The 21,911-nt window shown below is 30.4% G+C and overlaps 1 protein-coding gene across 1 annotated transcript; it reads left to right on the forward strand.

Annotated features, from left to right (window-relative positions):
• The first annotated feature begins 782 nt into the window (after positions 1–782).
• LOC133204623 (uncharacterized) lies at positions 783–21,760 on the forward strand. The gene is made up of 12 exons (XM_061340376.1): positions 783–800; positions 1,515–1,541; positions 2,791–2,829; positions 15,167–15,208; positions 15,351–15,365; positions 15,517–15,543; positions 15,687–15,728; positions 16,657–16,683; positions 17,885–17,908; positions 20,472–20,765; positions 20,985–21,096; positions 21,634–21,760. The coding sequence occupies exons 1-12, from the start codon at positions 788–790 to the stop codon at positions 21,758–21,760; spliced, it is 789 nt and encodes a 262-aa protein (XP_061196360.1). The 5' UTR covers positions 783–787.
• The last annotated feature ends 151 nt before the right edge of the window (positions 21,761–21,911 follow it).

A 21,911-nucleotide genomic window follows, 5' to 3' on the forward strand; every position in this document is an offset into this window, starting at 1 on the left:
ATATTCATCTAATATTAAAATACATCATGCAATGCTTTGTTTTACATTATTGGATCAAAATAGATTGTAATTGAGCATTCCTGAATTTACAACTGCTATTTTCATACCTTATTTGAGTTTTCCCTTCGATCTTGCACTTCCAACAATTCGCTTTGCTACAGATACTTAATTTAACTAACTAACAAGTTTGCAAATACTTCTTACATTAATAATTTGCTTCATATTGAGACATTTGCGAAGAAATTGCATTGAGGTGTTTGTCTGACAATGCTTTTAACCAGTGTTTGCTTGATTCTCATTTTTATCCGACTGATTTGCACATGCGAAGCAAAATTTATCATCATATAACATAATATAACATCATTTAATGTGTAATCTTACGAAAGAATTATATAAGATGTAATTTATGCTAAAATTTGACATATAAAAAGTATTTATTTCTTTGTATAACTGAATCAAAAACTTAGTTTTCCTTCCTGATCTGAAAATATGAACATAAAACACGCTAAATTTATTATATAAAACAGCAAACTTTAAACTGAACTTATTTTTTATTTAATATTCAGGAGGGACAATGACTGGCACAGGAACAGGTAATTTTGCAACTCTTTTTTTTCTCTTGAAGTTTTAAGATAAAATATCCTCTTTTTCCCTTTTTTCGAAAATCAAGTTTGTCTTCCATATCTAATTATATAAATAGTATTGGCGTTACGATTATTAGTTGTTAAGTATTGAAATTTGAAGTGTGCTACGTAGTATTTTCTATGTTTGATATTCATGTGGAACTATGACTGGTACAGGTAATTTTAATCTTTTTTTCTCTCGGTGTTTTAATCTAAAGTTATTTTTCGAAAAATCGAGGCCCCATTAGCTGAATATATAAGTAGTGTTATTAAGAACGAAATTAGAACAGCGCTTTTATCTTGTTTAACATTCAGGAACTATGACTGGAACAGGTAATTTATCATAATTGTTTATTTTAAACATATAAATTTATAATACAGGGTATTGTTCTTCAGAGATTGGAAATGACTTCGTAAAGAAAAGGTTGGAAAGAAAAGTTATGATTATTTCTTTGTTGGTTAGGATTTAAAATTCTTAGGTTATCGTTAAAACACAATAGGTATAAAACTTGAGGCGGATCATTAGTCAAAGCCATCATTTGTATAGTCTAATTAAAGTTACTGAAAATTCAGGTTCTGGTGGAACAGGCATGTTTGAAAATCGTAGCCTATGGCTTAACACATGCTTAAAAACTTCTCCAAAATATTCCTTATTAATTCAAATCATATACATGTACTGTATATTATACAATTTTTATGCTTTGTCGACATAGGCATCAATTTAATTTCCTGCGCTTGCGCGGGTTTTCAACTAGTATATACATTTATAAATATAAAGAGGTCCATACTGAAAACGGTGTCAAAGGTTGCAGGAATAATAATTGTCTTCAAACGAAAAAAAAATATAAAAATGAATCATTTATTTGAAGATTTAACTGTCACTTTTTTCAGACGTATATCCCGTTCCCGTTCTACCAGGTAAACTAAAATTCGTATAAAAAAATCCCATCTTGAAGTCTAAAGTCTTGTATACACTGAAGTATTTTTTTTAGGCACAAACATGTTTTTATCTTATTTTGTTATCACTATCAATAAGCATATATATCTTGCTTGCGCATTACTTTGAAAATGCAATTGCATAAAGTGCCTCCAGTGGCATGAACAGAAAAAATAGCCTTCATCAAATGCTTTTTTCTGGTGATAAAAGGCTTGCATGTCAAAAAAAATTTTAATTCTAAGTAAAAGCTAATTTAAACAAATATTTTGAGAAAGAAACCCAGTCAAAAATGCTTTTCAAAGCTAAATTATAGGAAAGGGGAACAGCTTCTCTATCAGTTGTTTCATTTTGACATAAATTTATAAGCATAAATGAATAAATCAAGAAAAACGAAACGATGAATAATCACATCATAGAAAGGAATAAATAATTTTTTTTCTTAACATACAAATCTAAAGCAAAGTAACACTAAGAAATATCTAGCACTTTGTGATTCATTGCTGTAAATTTTAGGTGGATCAGGAACAGGTATATTTATTTGATCCTGAAAATCGCTTGGAAATCGCTTACACATTTATGCTTTGATTGCAGAAATGAAATTGAATAATTTCATTTGTGTTTACAAAATAGAATACTGTCTACTTGTTTTTAGGATTTCTCTATGAGAAGTTAATCGAAACTGTCAAACAAATACAATTCTTAAATCTATAACTTAATCCATGTGGATATATGTATTTCCTATTTTGCAGAAGACATGAATTATCTTATTTGTGTCTTAATTGCTTCCCAAAATAGAAATAAAATTATTACCTTTAAAAGTATGTTGGTGATAATTGCATGAGTTGGTCAATTTCTACACCAAAAAAAAAAAAAAAAAAAAAAAAAAAAAAAAATGAATAAAAAAAAATAAAATAAAATTAAAGAATTTTTAAAAGTCATATGATAAAATGTTAGCTTGTGTGCAAAACAAAAACAAAAATTAAATAAAATAAAATAATAACTTCAATTATGTAACAAATTTGATTAAAGTTTAAAAAATCCTTAATGTGCCTAACAATTATGACATAAAAATATTCCTCACGAAGTTTACAGAAACAATTTACATTTGGTTTGCTTGTTTTTCTCGGATACTTTGTTGTAACTTTTGTCGCTCTTTTTTTACCATGATATAATAATTATTTTTCTAATTTATTATTCATTCAATAAAAAAAACCCCTTCAATTGCAAGAGGGGGTGTGATTACAGGAACAGGAGGGACAGGGGGTACAGGTAAAATCAATAGTACCTAAACCTTAAACTTAAATTGCCTAAAATCTAATTCATAGACTGAACCAAAAAAGTACGCTTGATAAAATTTACAAAGATTTTAATTCAAAATAAAATTTTAATACTACAAGAACACTTACTTAATAAAACTGTTAATTTTAGGTGTTAGTGGAACAGGTATAAATATTATTTCTATTATCGCTTAAAATTCGCTTGAGCTTTTTTTTTACTCTTACTGAATTAATAGGTCCGTTTTGTTTTTGTGTTTAATATACATATTCCTTGCTCCTGCACCAAATCGCCTTTAATATTTTAATTAAGCATTGATAAATTATTTTTTGAAAAATGTAGTCTCATAACTGCAACGGTGTGTGAAAACAAGTTAAGTAATGTGCGTTATTAAAATTTGTTTGCACACATCATTGCAGTTATGATACAACATCTTTAAAAAAATAATAATTCAATGCTAATATTTACATTTGTTAACTCCCTTTCATGTCTGCAAATTTCAGAATCTTCATTTTCGCTTATGACGTTGCACTTGCACGCTGTTCAACGTTTGTGACGTCAAAATAAAAGTAATATAAAACTATAAAACCGTCCGTGTTATTTCTTATAAATTCGTAAGTGTGTTTAGATTTTAAATTGCGACATTTTCCTATCAGAAAAACTCAAAACCGTTAAAAGAAATCCCATCTTGAAGTTTATACATGTAGTCTGATTTACACTGAAGTATTTTTTTACAGACATAATTTTTTTTTCCATATTTGTCAGCACTATTGATAATCAAACATCATACTTGCACATTACTTTGAAAATGCGATTTGCATCAAGTGCCTCAAGATATGTAAGTGATAGACTAGTGCATAAACAGAATAAGTAGCCTTCATCAAATGCTTTTATAGATGATGAAAAGGCTTGCTTGTCAACATTTTTTAATTCTGAGTAAAAGCTTATTTAAACATATTTTGAGAAAGAAAGCTGGCCGAAAATGCTTTTAAAAGCTAAATTTTAGGGAGGTGGAAAAAGCTTCTGTATGAATTGTTGCATTTCCACATAATTTTGAATGTGTAAATGAATAACAAGGAATAATTGTATCATAGAAAGGAATAAATAAATTATTTTTTGTTTGACGCACATATCTAAAAAGTAGAGGAACATTAAGACACATCTGGCACTTTGTAATTCATTGCTGTAAATTTTAGGTGGATCAGGAACAGGTATATTTATTTGCTAGTAAAAATCGCTTGGAAATTGCTTACATGTACACATTAAAGCTTTGATTGCAGAAATGAAACTTAATTTTGAAAAATTCATTGGGTGTTCAAAATAGAATACTGTCTCCTTTTTGGAGGATTTCTAGATATGACGTAAATCGAAACTGTCAAACAAATCCAATTCTAGCTTCTCCATAACTAGATATATCTCCTATTTTTCAGAAGACAACTATTTTATGCGTGTTCTTATGGAGTTTTTTTTTCAAAATAAAAACAAAATCATTACCTTTCAAAGTCTGTTGGTGATAATTGCATGAACTGAAATTTTCAAACGACAATAATACAATTTTTTTTAAAAAGTCCTCTGATAAGATGTTTCTTATGTACAAAACAAAAACAAAATTCAAACAAAATAAAAAAAAAAACAAAGCAAAACAACATATAAAGAATTTGATTAAAATTCAATTTAAAAAACCGTATAAGCGCTTAACAATAATAATCTAAAAATGTTTCTGACGAAGTTTACAGAAACAAGGTACATTTGGTTTGCTTGCTTTTGTCGGGTACTTTGTTGTAACTTTTGTTGTTCTTTTTTTTTTGACCATGATATTATAATTATCTTTCTAATTTATTATCAATTCAATAAAAACCCCTCAATTCCAGGAGGAGTAGTGTATCCAGGAACAGGAGGAACAGGGGGCACAGGTATAATTAATAATACCTAAACTTAAAACTTAAATTATCTAAACTCAAATTCATAGACTGAACCTAAATAGTACGCCTGATAACTATACAAAGATTTTAATTTATTTTTAAAATTTTAATACTGCAAGCACACTTGCCAAGTAAAGGTCTAAATTTGAAGCCCTTTACCGGTATATGGTGACGTGTCTATAAGAGTGAAAATTCTCGAACGGGACATAAAACAACATGCAATCAATCAATCAATCAACCTATCTTCCTTTAGAACTGTTGACGGTAGCTCAGTCGGTAGAGCGCTTGCTCCGTGATGGGGAGGTCGTGAGTTCGAATCTCGGCTGCGACTGTCCTAAGTCGACAAAAAAGTTGGTAGCAACTGTTCCTTCGCCATGCGCTCGGCACTTTGAAGTGAAAGTTGCGGGTCCTTCGGATGAGACCTTAAAAACCGAGGCCCCCTGTCACGGCAGGCGTTGGCACGATAAAGTTCCCTCACTGCTCAATGGCCCTGAGTGCCGAGTAAAGGTCAAAATTTGAAGCCCTTCAACGGTATATGGTGACGTCTCTATATGAGTGAAATATTCTCGAATGGGACGTACAACAACATGCAATCAATCAATCTTCCTTCAGAAGCACATGGCCTTGTTGGCATCAATGCACTGCATCCGATTAATGATTAAGTCTCAACTTATTAAGTTTATTAGAAAAAAAAGTCCAGTTTTGAGCTTCTCCATAACTAGATATATCTCCTATTTTTCAGAAGACAACTATTTTATGCGTGTTTTTATGGGTTTTCTTTTTCAAAATAGAAACAAAATTATTACATTTCAAAGTCTGTTGGAGATAATTGCATGAACTGGTAAATTTTCAAACGACAAAAAATACAATTTTTTTTTAAAAAGTCCTCTGATAAAATGTTTCTTGTGTACAAAACAAAACAAAAATCAAACAAAATAAAAGAAAAACAAAGCAACACAATATATAAAGAATATGATTAAAATTCAATTTAAAAAATCGTATAAGCGCTTACATGTAACAATTATAATCTAAATGTTTCTGACGAAGTTTACAGAAACAAGGTACATTTGGTTTGCTTGCTTTTCTCGAGTATTTTGTTGTAACTTTTGTCGCTCTTTTTTGATCATGATATAATAATTATCTTTCTAATTTATTATACATTCAATAAAACCCCCTCAATTTCAGGAGGAGTAGTGTATCCAGGAACAGGAGGAACAGGGGGCACAGGTATAATTAATAATACCTAAACCTAAAACTCAAATTGTCTAAAATCTAATTCATAGATGACTGAACGTAAATAGTACGCCTGATAAACTTTACGAAGATTTTAATTTATATTTAAAATTTTAATACTGCAAGCACACTTGCCAAGTAAAGGTCTAAATTTGAAGCCCTTCATCGGTATATGGTGGCGTCTCTATATGAGTGAAAAATTCTCGAACTGGACATAAAACAACATGCAATCAATCAATCAACCTATCTTCCTATAGAAGCGCATAGCCTTGTTGGCATCAACGCACTACATCCGATTAATGATTAAGTTTCAACTTATTAAGTTTATTCGAAAAAGGTCCAATTTTTAGCTTCTCCATAACTAGATATATCTCCTATTTTTCAAAAGGCAACTATTTTATGCGTGTTCTTATGGGATTTTTTTTCAAAATAGAAACAAAATTATTACTTTTCAAACTCTGTTGTTGATAATTGCATGAACTGGTAAATTTTCAAACGACAAAAAATACAATTTTTTCAAAATGTCCTCTGATAAGATGTTTCTTGTGTACAAAACAAAACAAAAACAAAAATCAAACAAAATAAAAGAAAAACAAAGCAACACAACATATAAAGAATTTGATTTAACTTCAATTTAAAAAAATTGTATAAGCGCTTAACAATTATAATCTAAAAATGTTTCTGACGAAGTTTACAGAAACAAGGTACATGTACATTTGGTTTGCTTGCTTTTGTTGGGTATTTTGTTGTAACTTTTGTCGCTCTTTTTTGACTAGGATATAATAATTATCTTTCTAATTTATTATGCATTCAATAAAACCCCCTCAATTCCAGGAGGAGTAGTGTATCCAGGAACAGGGGGCACAGGTATAATTAATAATACCTAAACCTAAAACTTAAATTGTCTAAAATCTAATTCATAGACTGAACCTAAATAGTGCGCTTCATAAACTTTATAAAGATTTTAATTTATTTTTAAAATTTTAATACTGCAAAATAGAAACAAAATTATTACCTTTCAAACTCTGTTGTTGATAATTGCATGACCTGGTAAATTTTTAAACGACAAAAAATACAATTTTTCAAAATGTCCTCTGATAGATGTTTCTTGTGTACAAAACAAAACAAAAACAAAATCAAACAAAATAAAAGAAAAACAAAACAACACAACATATAAAGAATTTGATTTAACTTCAATTAAAAAAATTGTATAAGCGCTTAACAATTATAATCTAAAAATGTTTCTGACGAAATTTACAGAAACAAGGTACATGTACATTTGGTTTGCTTGCTTTTGTTGGGTATTTTGTTGTAACTTTTGTCGCTCTTTTTTGACTAGGATATAATAATTATCTTTCTAATTTATTATGCATTCAATAAAACCCCCTCAATTCCAGGAGGAGTAGTGTATCCAGGAACAGGAGGAACAGGGGGAACAGGGGGCACAGGTATAATTATTAATACCTAAACCTGAAACTTAAATTGTCTAAAATCTAATTCATAGACTGAACCTAAATAGTGCGCTTCATAAACTTTATAAAGATTTTAATTTATTTTTAAAATTTTAATACTGCAAAATAGAAACAAAATTATTACCTTTCAAACTCTGTTGTTGATAATTGCATGAATGGTAAATTTTTAAAAGACAAAAAATACAATTTTTTCAAAATGTCCCCTGATAGATGTTTCTTGTGTACAAAACAAAACAAAAACAAAAATCAAACAAAATAAAAGAAAAACAAAGCAACACAACATATAAAGAATTTGATTTAACTTCAATTTAAAAAAATTGTATAAGCGCTTATTAATTATAATCTAAAAATGTTTCTGACGAAGTTTACAGAAACAAGGTACATTTGGTTTGCTTGCTTTTGTTGGGTATTTTGTTGTAACTTTTGTCGCTCTTTTTTGACTAGGATATAATAATTATTTTTCTAATTTATTATACATTCAATAAAACCCCCTCAATTCCAGGAGGAGTAGTGTATCCAGGAACAGGAGGAACAGGGGGCACAGGTATAATTAATAATACCTAAACCTAAAACTTAAATTGTCTAAAATCTAATTCATAGACTGAACCTAAATAGTACGCCTTATAAACGTTATAAAGATTTTAATTTTTTTTTTAAATTTTAATACTGCAAGCACACTTGCCAAGTAAAGGTCTAAATTTGAAGCCATTCACCGTATATGGTGACGTCTCTATATGAGTGAAAAATTCTCGAACGGGACATAAAACAAAATGCAATCAATCAATCTTCTTTCTTTAGAAGCACATGGCCTTGTTGGCATCAACGCACTGCATCCGATTAATGATTAAGTCTCAACTTATTAAGTTTATTAGAAAAAGGTCCAATTTTTAGCTTCTCCATAACTAGATATATCTCCTATTTTTCAGAAGACAACTATTTTATGCGTGTTCTTATGCTGATTTTTTTCAAAATAGAAACAAAATTATTACCTTTCAAATTCTGTTGGTGATAATTGCATGAACTGGTAAATTTTTAAACGACAAAAAACTTTTCTTTTTTTTTTTAAAAAGTCCTCTGATAAGATGTTTCTTGTGTACAAAACAAAACAAAAACAAAAATCAAACAAAATAAAAGAAAAACAAAGCAACACAACATATAAAGAATTTGATTTAACTTTAATTTAAAAAATTGTATAAGCGCTTAACAATTATAATCTAAAAATGTTTCTGACGAAGTTTTCAGAAACAAGGTACATGTACATTTGGTTTGCTTGCTTTTGTTGGGTATTTTGTTGTAACTTTTGTCGCTCTTTTTTGACTAGGATATAATAATTATCTTTCTAATTTATTATACATTCAATAAAACCCCCTCAATTCCAGGAGGAGTAGTGTATCCAGGAACAGGAGGAACAGGGGGAACAGGGGGCACAGGTATAATTATTAATACCTAAACCTAAAACTTAAATTGTCTAAAATCTAATTCATAGACTGAACCTAAATAGTACGCCTTATAAACGTTATAAAGATTTTAATTTATTTTTTAAATTTTAATACTGCAAGCACACTTGCCAAGTAAAGGTCTAAATTTGAAGCCATTCACCGTATATGGTGACGTCTCTATATGTGTGAAAAATTCTCGAACGGGACATAAAACAAAATGCAATTAATCAATCTTCTTTCTTTAGAAGCACATGGCCTTGTTGGCATCAACGCACTACATCCGATTAATGATTAAGTCTCAACTTATTAAGTTTATTAGAAAAAGGTCCAATTTTTAGCTTCTCCATAACTAGATATATCTCCTATTTTTCAGAAGACAACTATTTTATGCGTGTTCTTATGCTGATTTTTTTCAAAATAGAAACAAAATTATTACCTTTCAAATTCTGTTGGTGATAATTGCATGAACTGGTAAATTTTTAAACGACAAAAAACTTTTCTTTTTTTTTTTTAAAAAGTCCTCTGATAAGATGTTTCTTGTGTACAAAACAAAACAAAAACAAAAATCAAACAAAATAAAAGAAAAACAAAGCAACACAACATATAAAGAATTTGATTTAATTTTAATTTAAAAAATTGTATAAGCGCTTAACAATTATAATCTAAAAATGTTTCTGACGAAGTTTACAGAAACAAGGTACATTTGGTTTGCTTGCTTTTGTCGGGTACTTTGTTGTAACTTTTGTCGCTCTTTTTTGATCATGATATAATAATTATCTTTCTAATTTATTATACATTCAATAAAACCCCCTCAATTCCAGGAGGAGTAGTGTATCCAGGAACAGGAGGAACAGGGGGAACAGGGGGCACAGGTATAATTAATAATACCTAAACCTAAAACTTACATTGTCTAAAATCTAATTCATAGACTGAACCTAAATAGTACGCCTTATAAACGTTATAAAGATTTGAATTTATTTTTTAAATCTTAATACTGCAAGCACACTTGCCAAGTAAAGGTCTAAATTTGAAGCCATTCACCGTATATGGTGACGTCTCTATATGAGTGAAAAATTCTCGAACGGGACATACGCAGCACTGTTAAGGCGTACTTCGAAGAAATCAACAGAATATAAACGTGTATAAATACATACCTTTTTAAAATGAATTTTAATTTTGTAAAGGTACTATATTATCTTATGACTTTAACATTCTTTGAAATAACATTGTATACCTCGCTCTGTACTGAATTTGGTTTGGTCACGTTATTTGAAAGTCACGTGATAAATGCATGTAATGTGTACTGTATGTAGGTCACAAACAAATTTCAATATCGCAAGGGCATGCCCTAGTTAAAATTAAAAATTAAAGTAATAGATTGTTTCTACATAACTTGTAGTTTATGAAAAGTGCTGCTGCTTTAAATAGAATTCGCATTTTATTAGTTTAAATTTTATGTTATCTTGCTAATGTCGAAATATGTGTGACCTTTACCAAGTATTTTATGTATTTATTAAGTTATGCTATCGATTTCAGGAAAGCAGCAGCACTTTTCAAGTTAAGGAATATGTCCATTATATGTATTTAAAAAATAGTCAAGATCTATTAAGTGTATGCCCTTGCGAAAAGGCGATTTAATGAGGCACCTCGGCGTGAAACATGGACACCCTGTAGACAAAAACACGGTAGAATTAATTCTATACATTCTCTCGATAGTTTTTAAATAATGACACTAAACAAATGTTTCAGATTTGTATTAATGGTCTACCTAAGATTTTCAAATAATATTCTGTTTAATAATAAAATGCATTTTTCACTGTTAAAAAATTACTTGATCCGCCTCTCACTGCACATAAAATGCATCAAACTTTACCATGATGACGTCATGTCGACAAGTGCATTGCGATCAGTGACTTGTTTATACCTTGCTGTGTGGGATTTAACTAGCGACAAAAATGAATGCAGTGGTTAGTTTTGATGCAGTTCAGTACTCTTATGCAGTTTAGATTCGCAAATTATTTCACTGTCTGTTATTGTAAGGAATTGCTATATTTGTGTGATGTCACAGTAAACTTTTCCCGTATAAATTAGGCCCCGCCCCCTATTTGCGGCCTTAACAGAGCTGCGTAAAACAAAATGCAATCAATCAATCAATCAATCTTCTTTCTTTAGAAGCACATGGCCTTGTTGGCATCAACGCACTGCATCCGATTAATGATTAAGTCTTAACTTATTAAGTTTATTAGAAAAAGGTCCAATTTTTAGCTTCTCCATCACTAAATATATCTCCTATTTTTCAGAAGACAACTATTTTATGCGTGTTCTTATGCTGATTTTTTTCAAAATAGAAACAAAATTATTACCTTTCAAATTCTGTTGGTGATAATTGCATGAACTGGTAAATTTTTAAACGACAAAAAACTTTTCTTTTTTTTTTTTAAAAAGTCCTCTGATAAGATGTTTCTTGTGTACAAAACAAAACAAAAACAAAAATCAAACAAAATAAAAGAAAAACAAAGCAACACAACATATAAAGAATTTGATTTAATTTTAATTTAAAAAATTGTATAAGCGCTTAACAATTATAATCTAAAAATGTTTCTGACGAAGTTTACAGAAACAAGGTACATTTGGTTTGCTTGCTTTTGTCGGGTACTTTGTTGTAACTTTTGTCGCTCTTTTTTGATCATGATATAATAATTATCTTTCTAATTTATTATACATTCAATAAAACCCCCTCAATTCCAGGAGGAGTAGTGTATCCAGGAACAGGAGGAACAGGGGGAACAGGGGGCACAGGTATAATTAATAATACCTAAACCTAAAACTTACATTGTCTAAAATCTAATTCATAGACTGAACCTAAATAGTACGCCTTATAAACGTTATAAAGATTTGAATTTATTTTTTAAATCTTAATACTGCAAGCACACTTGCCAAGTAAAGGTCTAAATTTGAAGCCATTCACCGTATATGGTGACGTCTCTATATGAGTGAAAAATTCTCGAACGGGACATACGCAGCACTGTTAAGGCGTACTTCGAAGAAATCAACAGAATATAAACGTGTATAAATACATACCTTTTTAAAATGAATTTTAATTTTGTAAAGGTACTATATTATCTTATGACTTTAACATTCTTTGAAATAACATTGTATACCTCGCTCTGTACTGAATTTGGTTTGGTCACGTTATTTGAAAGTCACGTGATAAATGCATGTAATGTGTACTGTATGTAGGTCACAAACAAATTTCAATATCGCAAGGGCATGCCCTAGTTAAAATTAAAAATTAAAGTAATAGATTGTTTCTACATAACTTGTAGTTTATGAAAAGTGCTGCTGCTTTAAATAGAATTCGCATTTTATTAGTTTAAATTTTATGTTATCTTGCTAATGTCGAAATATGTGTGACCTTTACCAAGTATTTTATGTATTTATTAAGTTATGCTATCGATTTCAGGAAAGCAGCAGCACTTTTCAAGTTAAGGAATATGTCCATTATATGTATTTAAAAAATAGTCAAGATCTATTAAGTGTATGCCCTTGCGAAAAGGCGATTTAATGAGGCACCTCGGCGTGAAACATGGACACCCTGTAGACAAAAACACGGTAGAATTAATTCTATACATTCTCTCGATAGTTTTTAAATAATGACACTAAACAAATGTTTCAGATTTGTATTAATGGTCTACCTAAGATTTTCAAATAATATTCTGTTTAATAATAAAATGCATTTTTCACTGTTAAAAAATTACTTGATCCGCCTCTCACTGCACATAAAATGCATCAAACTTTACCATGATGACGTCATGTCGACAAGTGCATTGCGATCAGTGACTTGTTTATACCTTGCTGTGTGGGATTTAACTAGCGACAAAAATGAATGCAGTGGTTAGTTTTGATGCAGTTCAGTACTCTTATGCAGTTTAGATTCGCAAATTATTTCACTGTCTGTTATTGTAAGGAATTGCTATATTTGTGTGATGTCACAGTAAACTTTTCCCGTATAAATTAGGCCCCGCCCCCTATTTGCGGCCTTAACAGAGCTGCGTAAAACAAAATGCAATCAATCAATCAATCAATCTTCTTTCTTTAGAAGCACATGGCCTTGTTGGCATCAACGCACTGCATCCGATTAATGATTAAGTCTTAACTTATTAAGTTTATTAGAAAAAGGTCCAATTTTTAGCTTCTCCATCACTAAATATATCTCCTATTTTTCAGAAGACAACTATTTTATGCGTGTTCTTATGCTGATTTTTTTCAAAATAGAAACAAAATTATTACCTTTCAAATTCTGTTGGTGATAATTGCATGAACTGGTAAATTTTTAAACGACAAAAAACTTTTCTTTTTTTTTTTTAAAAAGTCCTCTGATAAGATGTTTCTTGTGTACAAAACAAAACAAAAACAAAAATCAAACAAAATAAAAGAAAAACAAAGCAACACAACATATAAAGAATTTGATTTAACTTTAATTTAAAAAATTGTATAAGCGCTTATTAATTATAATCTAAAAATGTTTCTGACGAAGTTTTCAGAAACAAGGTACATGTACATTTGGTTTGCTTGCTTTTGTTGGGTATTTTGTTGTAACTTTTGTCGCTCTTTTTTGACTAGGATATAATAATTATCTTTCTAATTTATTATACATTCAATAAAACCCCCTCAATTCCAGGAGGAGTAGTGTATCCAGGAACAGGAGGAACAGGGGGAACAGGGGGCACAGGTATAATTATTAATACCTAAACCTAAAACTTAAATTGTCTAAAATCTAATTCATAGACTGAACCTAAATAGTACGCCTTATAAACGTTATAAAGATTTGAATTTATTTTTTAAATTTTAATACTGCAAGCACACTTGCCAAGTAAAGGTCTAAATTTGAAGCCATTCACCGTATATGGTGACGTCTCTATATGAGTGAAAAATTCTCGAACGGGACATAAAACAAAATGCAATTAATCAATCTTCTTTCTTTAGAAGCACATGGCCTTGTTGGCATCAACGCACTACATCCGATTAATGATTAAGTCTCAACTTATTAAGTTTATTAGAAAAAGGTCCAATTTTTAGCTTCTCCATAACTAGATATATCTCCTATTTTTCAGAAGACAACTATTTTATGCGTGTTCTTATGCTGATTTTTTTCAAAATAGAAACAAAATTATTACCTTTCAAATTCTGTTGGTGATAATTGCATGAACTGGTAAATTTTTAAACGACAAAAAACTTTTCTTTTTTTTTTTTAAAAAAAGTCCTCTGATAAGATGTTTCTTGTGTACAAAACAAAACAAAAACAAAAATCAAACAAAATAAAAGAAAAACAAAGCAACACAACATATAAAGAATTTGATTTAATTTTAATTTAAAAAATTGTATAAGCGCTTAACAATTATAATCTAAAAATGTTTCTGACGAAGTTTACAGAAACAAGGTACATTTGGTTTGCTTGCTTTTGTTGGGTATTTTGTTGTAACTTTTGTCGTTCTTTTTTGACCATGATATAATAATTATCTTTCTAATTTATTATACATTCAATAAAACCCCCTCAATTCCAGGAGGAGTAGTGTATCCAGGAACAGGAGGAACAGGGGGCACAGGTATAATTAATAATACCTAAACCTAAAACTTAAATTGTCTAAAATCTAATTCATAGACTGAACCTAAATAGTACGACTCATAAACTATACGAAGATTTTAATTTATTTTTAAAATTTTAATTCTGCAAGCACAGTTTCCAAGTAAAGGTCTAAATTTGAAGCCCTTCAACGGTATATGGTGACGTCTCTATATGAGTGAAAAATTCTCGAACAGGATGTAAAACAATATGCAATCAATCAATCAATGTTTCTTCCTTTAGAAGCGCATAGCCTTGTTGGCATCAATGCACTGCATCCAATTAATGATTAAGTTTTAACTTACTAAGTTTATTAGAAAAAAAAAGTACTTTTGGGAAGAAATGAATTAGGAATATCCTTTTGTTTAATTTGTTTAAAAATTTATCAACTTACCGTTTTCAGGGGGATTTGTCGTACCTGGTGGATCAGGTAAATCAAAAATGTCAAACAAACCTTACCTCATAATCTTCACTTAAACATGTTGATATACTGTACATGTTGTGGTAATATTTTTTTTACTTACCTTTAACAATGAATTGAAATTATTATTCAACAGTATTTCGCTATTTTTTTTTTACCTTTCTGATTGAATTTTAACCATTCCTATTTATTATTCATTCAATAACAAAACTCATTTCCAGGAGGGGGTGTGGTTACAGGAACAGGAGGGACAGGGGGTACAGGTACATCCTCATACTTAAATGTCTAAAATCTAATTCATAGACTTAAGAAAAGGGTACGCCAGATTAACTTTATAAATATTCCTGTAAATTCAAAGAAATTAAATTCTGCAGGAAACTTACGATATGATACTGTGAATTTTAGATGGAAGTGGAACAGGTATGCCTTTTTGTATTATAATCGCTTGAACAACGCTTGAGGGTTTTTTCATGTAAAATATACAAATTCCATGCTGTCTTAGCTATAGCATTTTTAGGGAATTAATTAATAATTTCCTTTTGTTGAAAAAAAATCTCCTTACTGTTTTCAGGGGGATATGTCGTTCCTGGTGGATCAGGTAAATCAAAATCGTCAAACCCTCGCCTTAAAATTTTAAAAAAAAAAAGTATATAATAGTGCAACATGTAAATATGCCGTTTCTCTATAATAATACTCATTCTAAATTTTGATTCATTTCAATTAAAATAACCTCATTTCCAGGAGGGGTAGTGTATCCAGGAACTGGAGGCACAGGGGGTACAGGTAAAAGAAGTGATACTACAATCTCAAATTTAAATTGTCTAAAATGTAATTCATAGAGTTCTTCAAAAGAAAAAAAGTGAAATAAAAACTGAAAATAAATCGATAAATCTTACAAAGTATTTCTGTAAATTTAAAGAAATTATTCTCCAAAATTTAGAATTTAAATCATATATCAATACTTACGTTATGAAACTGCAAATTTTAGATGGAAGTTTAATACGTATATTTTATTATGTTTTTATCGCTTGGACAACGCATAAGAGTTTTTTAAAAACCCTTAGTTAAAGACACGTTTCCGTGTAAGATATACAAATTCCTTGCCCTAGCATAAGATGAGTTTTTATGCTTAAAATATTGAAATTCTTACATATGCAGTATCTTAGGTTAGTTTACGTGCTTGAAAATGCTGATTTAATTGATTCAGTTTTCTCATGTTAAGTATGTTGGAGAGATTTTGTGATTCCAACTTAGCAGTTAATTAAACAGGACCTTTTCTACTCATTTCTGGACGATAAATCTGTTTTTTATAAAGTTAAAGAGTGTTTCTTTGTTTTGCATTGTTGATTAGGGATTTGTCTTTTTTTTCTGTTAGATGATTAAAAACAAACAAGTAAACACAAATCTTATAAAACTAAACAAGCAAAATTGACAATGATTTAATAAAAGCTGTATGATGATGTTGGAGTGGGGTGGGAGATAAAACTGCAATATCATTCTTACAGCCTGAACATAAAAAAGAATAACTTAATAATAATTTAGTAAAAACTGGAAGAGGATTTTGATGATTAAGTTCTTCATCAAAAAAATATTTCAAAAATTTTACTGATGTAAAAAAGGATTAACTCTTGAAAAACGCGTTAACACTTACCTTTTCCTAGAATTAGAAGTGGAGAATTCTGTTTATTATAAAAAAGTACTCTGTTTTCAGGTGGATCTGTCGTTTCTGGGGGATCAGGTAAATCTAAAAGTCAAGCAAATCGACCCCCAAAATCTTAAGCAACACCCATTGATATACATTTTGTAATTCTTTACATTTTCTGTGACTTGAAGTTTCATGTCAGTGATATTTTGAATACAAAGAAGAAATAATAACAGAGAAACTAAAAGTTGCCTGGGTAGAAAAGTTTGGTCCTGTTTGTAATCGGTTATTTCACACCACACAAACGGTTATAAGACTAGGTGATACAGAACAGGTGTATTTATACTGTATACAGGGCTATTGTCGCCCCGTATTATTTTCGCCATTTTGCACTTGCGAGCAATTTTGTCCCGTTTTAAATTCGCCCAGTCACTGTTTTGTTTAAGAATTGATTCTATGTTCTTTGAATTCGCCCCGTTTTAAATTCGCCCACCTGTGATTAGGGCGAAAGGGGCGAAAATAAAACTAAGGCGAAAATTTCCATGTAAACAGTATTTATATTACATGTATCGTTCTAACATGCTTGAGCATTTTTTCTTTGCACCTTACCCAGACATATGTTTAGTCTGAATTTTATTAACAAGTTCTTTACTCGGACTTTAAGTAGATACAGTAAAACTTTGGTCATTTCACAAGACGCATAAAAATTTGATGAATGTATGATGGTACTTGTTTTATATTTTTCCCTGACAATTGTAAAAGTATTTCCTGTTCATCTTTCATTCTAAAATGAAAATGAACTCTTTTTTTTTTTTTTTTTTTTTTTTTTTTTTTTTTTTGCTTTGTTACTTTGTGTATGAGAGCATGCTTTCAGAGGTGATTTTATCTTTCTTTTTTTTACTAAAAAGAGAATTTTTTTAGTAAGTCCAGTGTTTTTTTTCTATAAATTCATCATTTGACTGCTTAATCTCATATGAGCCTTGTCAACGTATATAACAAACTGCTTGATCCGCAAAAATAAGCCAAACATAATAATTTTAATAAATTGTAAAGCCAACAAATATGAGCCAGTAAAGGATATGAGCCTGGCTGAATTTACATCGGAAAAAAGTTTCAAGTTGCAAAATCAACAACATTGGTGCTTTGATATGTGATACGATCATATAGCTTTTGGTACTTTTGGGGGATGGTTGAGGAAAGTGTGGGAGTGAATGTTTCTCTTAAATTTGTCTTCTCCAAAAATAAAGCAAAATATGTACATTTTTGTATAATTAATTAATATTATTATTTCTTTCAGGAGGAACAATGACTGGAGGAACAGGTAAGAAATGAATTCTAATAAATTCACATCATTAATAAGTTCACGTAATTAATAAATTGGCATAATTTACTATAAATCCTATAACCTTCGGAGATGGCTTATAAAATAAACAATTCATTTCACAAAATCATTAATAGGGTCGTTTTGAACTTAATATCATTCATATAAAATGAAGAAAAAAATCAGATGCTCTTCACTTATTTAATTTTGTTTTTTCCTTTCGTCAGGAACCATGACCGGTAAGAATTAAGTCCTCTGAATTAAATTAAGAATTTTGTTTCTCACTGGATTGAGAAGAAATTTTCAAATTCACAGAAAACAGAATTCTGGCTAAACGAATGTTGTTCCGGCTTTTTTGCAAATTTCTCTGCTAAGTATCTTGCTTATGGTGTGCATTCTGCTTCAAATACAGCGACTCCCTCGAGTTTAGCTTTGCTCATATGTTGTGCAACATCACTTTTGTTCGATATACGCTTCTAATTAATTGTGATTTGTGAAATTTTGCAATTTTTTGAAACAAGTTAATAAAAGAATATTTGCTCCACCGATAAATCAAATTTTATATATGAATGTTTATTCATATAGCATTTATCTGTTAAGTGGTATATATTGCAAAGATGCTATTTGATATCAACACCATGTAAATTTCCAAAATTGAGGTTTTTCAAGGAACAAAAAAAAATCCAAGTTTTACAAAAATTGCAAAATTGAAAAAATAATACCACTATGTTTTCGCTTTGAAGAATGTTTGTAGAGTAAACTTGACTAGATGAAAAAAATATTTTTTAAAAGTTTTTTTTCAAAATATAAGTAATATCAGCATGGAAAAAAGACCTCTGTGTGATTTGTTAAATTGACTTAATCGCTGATATTTAAAGATAACCTGTAGCAATGAGAGCAGAATGAAACGAAAAAATAATAATAGGATGGGGTCACTTAAAATCATTCTCCTGAACAGGGAGTCACAGTGAAGAACCCTTTCAAGGATTTCCTTATATATATTATCTATATTGTCAAAATTAACCTTTAGCGTATTAGATTAGTATTGATTATTTTCCCTTTGTTTGAGTTTAGGGAGAAATTGAACAAATGTATTGGTCAATAAGATTTATTTCTTAGTACGAAAAGTGATCCAGGTGTGTGCTTTTGTCCTCATAGTACTCTTTTTATGATCACTTAGATAATTTTACTTGCCTAATTCTCTGCTTGCAGTCAACTGAAAATAAGAAATGATTGGTTTATTGTTATTTGCCTTGCTTAAAATGCTTCTTCACATTTTTGCTTTTCTTCTGTTTGCTGCGATTTGCTTTGTTGTTGTTACGGACTCTTATTCAGGATACTGTGCTGATAAAGTGAATTGTGTCCAGTATGGAACAAACTTTTGTACAAACCCTGCTTATTCCGCTTTTGCTCATGACAGCTGTCCCAAACATTGCAATTTATGTCCCAGCAGTGGTGGTACCAATGGTAAGCTTTGAGTAATACCCCCCAGAAAATACATTCTTTTATAATGAATTATTTTCAAAATAAGCGTAGAAAGTATTTAATTCTATGATATTATAAATTTGTTTTTTTCACTTTGCGTTTTATTCTTTTCGTTAACGAGTTAAATATAACTCCAGTTTGGCATGTGTTTTCAAACTCATAAATTTTTTTTGAAAATGTGCTCCATCAAATTTGTATTTTTTTTAAATTATGAAATCTTTTCTGGTGATGGCATGACAGGTTAACGCTGATTTTGTAATAACAGTATACGTATATCATGTCCTTTTTATGATTTATCAAAAAAGAATGTCAGAAACATTTATCACCAATATTTTTTCTCTGATATAAAAGAAATAACAGATAACTACTTCTCCTGGAGATATCAAATATCAATTGATGCTTTTTATATCTGACCATTGTCATTTTTAGCTCTACTGGTCATAGACCAGAAGAGCTTATGCGATAGTAAGGTGTCCGTCGTCCGTCCGTCTGTCTGTCTGTCCGTCTGTCTGTAAGCAATTTTTCAAAACGCTACTCCTCCTACAGTTTTGGTCTGATTTCAATATAACTTGGCATACAAGTAGACTACACTAAGATACATAATTTACTTCATCGGTTTTTTTTTATTTCGATGAACGGTGTTGTCATGGTTACTAAAAATAGAAATTTCTGTGAAATTACTTTAAAACGCTACTCCTGCTACAGTTTTAGCCTGCTTTTAATATAATTAGGCATACAACAAGACTATACTAAGATACATAATTTAATGCATGGGTTTTTGAATTCGATGAACAGTGTTGCCATGATTACTTAAAATAGAAATTTTTGTGAAATTCCCATAAAACGTTACTCCTCCTACAATTTTGGTCTGATTTTAGTATAACTTGGCACACATGTAGACTACACTACGATACATAATTCTATTTATTGTTGCATGCTGCAAATTTTCAAATCCAAGTGCTACTTTTCTTTTGTTATACGTACAGACCAGTAGAGCTACAGACTTCTCGTTTCAAAATTGCATTTGGATGAAAAACAATTAAATAAAAGAAAATGCATTTGGAAAAATAATAAATAGGTATGTGCGCGGATAAACTAAACAACTGTGCCAACTACGGCAAAGCTGTCTGTACTGACGCTACCTATGCTGGTTGGGTCAAGGAGAACTGCCCAGCTTACTGTGGACAGTGTGGAAGTATGACCAGCGGAGGGACAATGACCGGCGGTGGCACAATGACCGGCGGTGGCACAATGACTGGAGGTACTGGTGGTGTTTACTATCCCTCAGGAAGCGGAAGTGGTGGGACAATGACCGGTGGCGGAACTATGACTGGAACAGGATCCGATGGAACTAAGACTGGAACATCTACAGGTATATCAACGTAATACCTAGCCAGAAAACAAACTAGAACAATTATCCTGAAATATCAATGTATCCTTATATAACGTACACTAAACCTCTTTGTCTTTTGAAAGAGGTATTTGAATTTTGTAACTAAGGTCAAAATCGCATTCTTGTTAGTGTAACTTTAATGTTTGAAACTGTTATCTTAACAATTACTATTCTTTCAATGTGCTGCAATGATTTTAGGCTGTGTATACAAAGGCCAGGTTTACCAACAGGGACAGACCTGGAAGGATGGATGTACATACAGATGCACATGCGCTGATGCCACCACAGGAAAATATACATGCACTGGACTGTGAGTTTAATATACTGATATTTCAGTTTATTTTTTCATTCTAATGATCTCTATGATGCGGTGTAATTTCTAATTTTAAAATGTCAAAAACAGTTATACCCGTACACCTTTTTCTGTTACTGTTTGCATACTTACTGTATTTTAGGGGGGAATATGATTTGGCACGTTTGGTGCAGATTGATGTCCGATAGCTCATGAACACAGGCTAAATATAAAAAGTCGATAATTATGGTAAATTATTAAGGGAGTTGATAAGATCCGGTTCCACGTGATAGGAACTAGTTCATGAAATGATAGGAAATTATCACAGTGTTATTTAGATTTGCTTACCCATGAAATGATGAGAAATTATGTAATTAAGATTTGCTTCATAGAGGAGAAATATGTTTAAAATAAATTATAGGGAGAAATCAGCAGATATTATTAAAAAAGTTGTTACATAACGAAATTGCATGTCCTACACATAATCTTAAATATTATACAAAGCTTTTATCTATATTTTTATTCAATCCTTATAATTTTTATTGTATTTTCCAGCTGTGTACAATGGAATCTACCACAATCTTGCCACTTGAATCCCCCAGCAGCAGGAAAATGTTGTCAAACACCTAATTGCCCACCTACCGTACAAATCCAGTACCCTCCAAACTACGTTGAGGAGTAGACTTCTGTTAAATTCGAACAACAGCACAATAAAAACATCTGATTTTTTTTTCATGTTTATCGATAGAAATGCAATTAATGATCGATCGCCGGAAGAATAATGTGAATGATATACATGTATGATACAAAATATCTTTTTTATATATAAATAA

Source organism: Saccostrea echinata, unplaced genomic scaffold (assembly GCF_033153115.1).
Source record: "Saccostrea echinata isolate AGI-Se365-2 ecotype Australia unplaced genomic scaffold, CSIRO_AGI_Sech_v1 ptg000054l, whole genome shotgun sequence".
NCBI lineage: Eukaryota > Metazoa > Mollusca > Bivalvia > Ostreida > Ostreidae > Saccostrea > Saccostrea echinata.

What these genes read in the sequence shown, in the direction of transcription:
- LOC133204623 (XM_061340376.1), top strand. An exon ending in TCCCGTTCCCGTTCTACCAG is followed by an intron (nt 1,542 to 2,790) that starts GTAAACTAAAAT and finishes CAATTGCAAGAG; the next exon opens with GGGGTGTGATTACAGGAACA. An exon ending in AGGAGGGACAGGGGGTACAG is followed by an intron (nt 2,830 to 15,166) that starts GTAAAATCAATA and finishes ACTCATTTCCAG; the next exon opens with GAGGGGGTGTGGTTACAGGA.